Below are 5,360 nucleotides of genomic sequence, written 5' to 3' on the forward strand. Positions count from 1 at the left end.
CCCACCCACCATACCCACCCACCATACCCACCCACCCACTATACCCACCGTACCCACCCACAGCCCGTACCTCGATGCAGCATGGCAGGTGCTCTTCGTAGGTCCGTGAATCAAAGAGATCCTTGCCGGTGGCCATCTCGGCCACGGTGCAGCCCAGCGCCCACATGTCCACAGCGCAGGTGACCTGGTAGCCCAGCAGCAGCTCCGGGGCCACGTAGGGCAACGTCCCGCCCACGGTTTGGGCTGCACAGCAACAACAACGACAACAACAATGACGACGAATATGAAGCAGAGGTCGCAAACAGGTTTTGATTCCTTACCCGTACCTGGCCGCACCAGGGTCGCAAACGGGTACCCGTACCCGGCCGGGTATCGGGTAGGGTACGGGTATCGGGTACCCGATTGCGACCTCTGATATGAAGTAGTCCCTCCGTCAACAGCGACGTGGGTTGAACAGGTTTATTTTCGGTCGGTTAAACGCGTAGTCGGCTTCTGCGACCGATATGTCACGGCGAAGGTGAGTTTTTGGGTTGGACCGCGTACTCTGGCTGCCCGCCTGATGATGACGCTCGGCTGTAAGCGCTCGAATTGTAAACGTCGTAGTGGGTTTACATCTCCAGCACACACCGGTTAGTGCTGTGCAAGTGGCGTGATGCTGAACCTCACCGAGTGGCTGCGTCGGGTGGTGGCGGGTTTGACGACGCAACGTTGACATTGACGCGAGTTAACCCTGAAAAAAAAAAACTCCACGCTCGCAAAGCCACTCACCTTCATGCTTCAGGTAGAAGCTGCACCCGAAGTCGGTGACCCTCACTTTGCCGGCCGCGGTGAGCAGAATGTTGTCCTGGACAAAGGGGAGGGACAGAGAAGGAGTTCCACGCTGTGAGGTTACGGCAAGATTGTCCAGCCGGCAGCGGGTCTATCACGCAAAGTGACGCATTGACACCCACACGGGCAGCGAGAGGTAGAGATAGAGGCATGCAGGGGGGTAAAAAAGCTACTTGGACTATTTAAAGCTTTCGTGACTGCAGGGATTCATCTTCTTGGTTCTTTCGGTAAAGTCACCACGTAGAAGGGAAGTAATAAAATAATAAAAATAAAACATTAAATAATTCTCACGACGTTTCGGCCTACAACGCAAGCAGCCGTCCTCAGGTGAGAGGGCGCGATCACCGCCCCCGCTCCGCTCACCGGCTTGATGTCCCCGTGGACGATGCCCCGTCGCTTGGCGTACAGCAGGAAGTGGAGGATGGCCCTGGTGTACTTCCTCAACCGCATCACGCAGATTCGCCCGACGCTGCCTTTACTCATCACGTCGTTGAGGCTCTTCCTGTGACGACAACGAAGACAACGACGACGATAATTGGTTTTTTACCCTTCTATCTGGCAACAAAACTGACAACTTTTTTTTTTTTACAAGGAGTCATGTTTACATAGACCACAATACCTGCAGCCATAATGCAAACAAATAACATAACTCTGATAATATATGCACTGTCCTTGAAGTTGATTGGTCCACACCCGAGACAGCTTTCCTTAGAGCCTAGTCTCACATGGTGTTGGACGACAACGACGACGACGTTTAAACCCCTTTCCCGTTCAGATGACGTCCGCAGGGCGACCCACGACCCAGACCCCAAACCGACTGTGCCACTTGGTTAGTTTGGGGGGGGGGGGGGTCGTGAAACGCCTCGTCGCTCCGCCGTGTTCATCCGCGGCCTTGCCGCGCTGCACTAATTGCGCCGAGGGAACTAACGCGCACAAAACATTTAAATTGATTGATTTAATAGTAGGTTTTTACCCTTTTAACTGGTACAAAACTGACACCTTTATTCAAGGCGTCATGTTTGCAATGACCACAACACAAGTAGTCAAAAAAGCAAACAAAAAGAAGCAACTCTGATAATGATAATAATATGCACTGTCCTTGAAGTTGATTGGTCCACACCCGAGACGGCTTTCTTTAGAGCCTAGTCCCCATTGGTGTTGGACCAGATGACACCAGAAGGCGTACAACTCAAACACAGTGCAATATCAGAGTATTGAGAGCTCGGGGTAAGCATTTACACTATGAGATCTCTTTTACCAGTGGCAAAATATAATAGTAGGTTTTTACCCTACTACTTGTGTTGTGGTCATTGCAAACATGATGCCTTGAATAAAGGTGTCGGTTTTGTACCAGAAAAAGGGTAAAAACCTATATTAATTGATTTAACGAGGCGAGACATCTTTTGATGAATTGTTAACTATCTTTAAACTCATTAAATAAACTGCAAAATAAGTTAATTTTGAAAGTTATTAAATAAAGCTATTGGGAAACAAATTAGAAAATGAATCATCCCCCCCCCCCCACACTTTGCGCAAGAGCACAGAAGTGTGGTCACCACATCTGTGCCTCTATATAAGGAACGAAACAGGTGAAATTCTCCACAAAATCTGGCTGTCGCTGATGAAGCTGGTTGTAATTACTGGCGAAACGCCGTACTCAGAGATTGTAAATGTTGTGGCTTGGCTCTCGAACACAACGTTGTGCTGTACCATTATACTACACGATACACTACACTATACACTACTACACTACACTGCACACTACACACTATACTATACACTACACTATACACTACACACTAGTACTGTACTAATAACGAATTGGTACGTTCTGTTTGCGTGACAACCCTTACTAGTTGGCTGTGTCGGATGGTGGCGGGTTTATCGACACAACATTTATATATTTACGTAATCTAACCTAAAAATACCTCTATATTGGTCGCGAAAGCCCTGCTGTAAAACACAATTAATAAATGTGATGAATCGATAAATCTAGTTGCTTGGGTGGGGGGGGGGGTTCGCGTACTTCAAGAACTCGAAGACAAGGCAATTGTGTCCGCGGAATTTAAACGTGTCCAGGAGCCGGATGACTCCGTAGCGATCATCGCTGGCCTTGCCCCGCAGCTCCTTGGCCACCTCCAGCTCCGTCATCTGGCGGGACGCTGTCGAGAAGCTGAACAGCGGGAGAGGGAAGGCCACGAAATCGACGGTGACTCTGTGTGGGTGACTCTGTGTGTGTCTCTGTGGGTGTCTCTGTGGGTGTCTCTGTGGGTGTCTCTGTTGGTTACTCTGGGTCTCTGGGTCTGGGTGTTTCTGTGGGCCTCTCTGGGTCTCTAAGGGTCTGGATGCCTCCATGGGTTTCTTAAGGGTCTGGGTGTCTCTTGTGTCTCTAAGGGTTTGGGTGTCTTTGTGGGTCTCTAAGGGTCTGGGTATCTCTGTGGGTGTCTTTGTGGGTCTCTAAGGGTCTGGGTGTCTCTGTGGGTGTCTCTGTGGGTCTCTAAGGGTCTGGGTGTCTCTGTGGGTCTCTATTGGTCTCTGTGGGTCTCTATGGGTCTGCTAGTTTTTAGTTTATACTTGGCAATAGTTGTACGGCAGTTATTATTTTGTTAGTAAACTTTTGTTCATAGCAGTAGTCTTACGGCAGGTTATTATTTCGTGAGTTCATAGTTAGCAGTAAGTTCTACGGCAGTTATACATTTGTTAGTTCATAGTTAGCAGTTTTATGGCAGTTAGTATTTTTTTAGTTAATTCATATTTAACAGTAGTGTTATGGCAGTTAGTATTCTGTTAGTTTATAGTTAGCAGCAGTTTTATGGCAGTAAGATTTTGTTAGTTTGTAGTGAGCAGCAGTTTTATGGCAGTTAGTATTTTGTTAGTTTATAGTTAGCAGCAGTTTTATGGCAGTAAGATTTTGTTAGTTTGTAGTGAGCAGCAGTTTTATGGCAGTAAGATTTTGTTAGTTTGTAGTGAGCAGCAGTTTTATGGCAGTATAGATTTTGTTAGTTTATAGTTAGCAGCAGTTTTATGGCAGTAAGATTTTGTTAGTTTGTAGTGTGCAGCAGTTTTATGGCAGTTAGTATTTTGTTAGTTCATATTTAGCAGCAGGTTTATGTCCGTATTTTGTTAATTTATAGTTAGCAGAAGTTTTACGGCAGTTAGCATTTTGTCAGTGAGTCCATAGTTAGTGGCAGTGTCCACGGCGGTGCCTCCAATCGTTTGATGATTATTTCCGAGAGCGCGAGCCACCGCGGACTCACCACAAGGGCAGCGACAGCATCTTGACGGCCACGTGCGTTTTGGTTTTGTGGTCGAGGCACTGCAGCACCAGGCCCTGGCCTTCCTCGCCGATCAGCTTCTGCACCTCGTAGCGGTAGTGGAGCTGCTCCTTGCACATATACATGCCCGAATCATTCAGATGTTCATTGGCAAACTTCAGACGGGCATGTATATGTGCTTTCTTGAGCAGGGGGACCTTGCGGGCGCTGCAGGATTTCAGTCCTTCACGGCGTAGTGTGTTACCAGCTATTTTCTTGGTGACTATGGTCCCAGCTACCTTGAGATCATTGACAAGATCCTCCTGTGTAGTTCTGGGCTGATTCCTCACCGTTCTCATGATCATTGCAACTCCACGAGGTGAGATCTTGCATGGAGCCCCAGGCCGAGGGAGATTTACAGTTCTTTTGTGTTTCTTCCATTTGCGAATAATCGCACCAACTGTTGTCACGTTCTCACCAAGCTACTTGGCGATGGTCTTGTAGCCCATTCCAGCCTTGTGTAGGTCTACAATCTTGTCCCTGACATCCTTGGAGAGCTCTTTGGTCTTGGCCATGGTGGAGAGTTTGGAATCTGATTGATTTATTGCTTCTGTGAACAAGTGTCTTTTATACAGGTAACAAGCTGAGAGCGGGAGGAGTCGGCTGCTGGGAGTGCCAGCTCACCGCCGCCGCCAGAGACGGAGAGCGTCCCCGCAGCTCTGCTGCAGCAGGTCCTGCAGGCGGTGGGGCAGCTGACCGTCAGGTTGGCCGAGGTGGAGGCGCGGACGCAGCAAACCAGCCCGCACTCGGGACGGGAGCAACCGTCAACCGCCATCGTTGAAACCGCCGCCGTTTTCCTAGCGGTCGCTCCACCGGAAATGGCCGCCATGTTGGCTGCGACGCAGTCCGCGGCGGCCATGTTGGCTCGGGAGCCGTATGCGGCCGCTGCTACGGCTGCGACGCGGCGGCCGGCGGACATTGTTGCTGCGACGCCGCAAGTCGGCGCCATGGCTGCCATGGCGACCCCGACGCCGCGTCTCTCCACCGACGCGGCCGGGGTTTCTCGGCACGCCGCTCCTGCGGGACCAGCCGCCGGCGACGACGCGGCTCCACATCAAGCTGCGCCCGCCGGGGGGGCCCCGGGTAAGTACGCGCGTGCCGTCCTCGCCGGGCCGCCGGGGTGGGCAGCGGCGACTGCCGGTGCCCCGTACATCGCCGTGCCGCCGGAATGGGCCGCGGGTGCTGCCGCGGCTCCGCCTGTCTCCGCGCTCACGGGCC

At 50.9% G+C, this 5,360-nt stretch overlaps 1 protein-coding gene across 1 annotated transcript; it reads right to left on the reverse strand.

Moving 5' to 3' along the window:
* Positions 1-70: 70 nt before the first annotated feature.
* LOC121852709 (dual specificity tyrosine-phosphorylation-regulated kinase 2-like) lies at positions 71-5,001 on the reverse strand (the record flags this gene model as incomplete). The annotated part of the gene is made up of 6 exons (XM_042346598.1): positions 4,723-5,001; positions 4,086-4,213; positions 2,855-3,001; positions 1,192-1,330; positions 769-844; positions 71-243 (listed from the first exon to the last, which is right to left on the reverse strand). Coding segments are annotated over exons 1-6 (942 nt in total), but the record flags the coding sequence as incomplete, so codon positions are not given.
* Positions 5,002-5,360: the final 359 nt, after the last annotated feature.

Source organism: Callorhinchus milii, unplaced genomic scaffold (assembly GCF_018977255.1).
Source record: "Callorhinchus milii isolate IMCB2004 unplaced genomic scaffold, IMCB_Cmil_1.0 Scaffold1088, whole genome shotgun sequence".
NCBI classification, from domain to species: Eukaryota; Metazoa; Chordata; class Chondrichthyes; order Chimaeriformes; family Callorhinchidae; genus Callorhinchus; species Callorhinchus milii.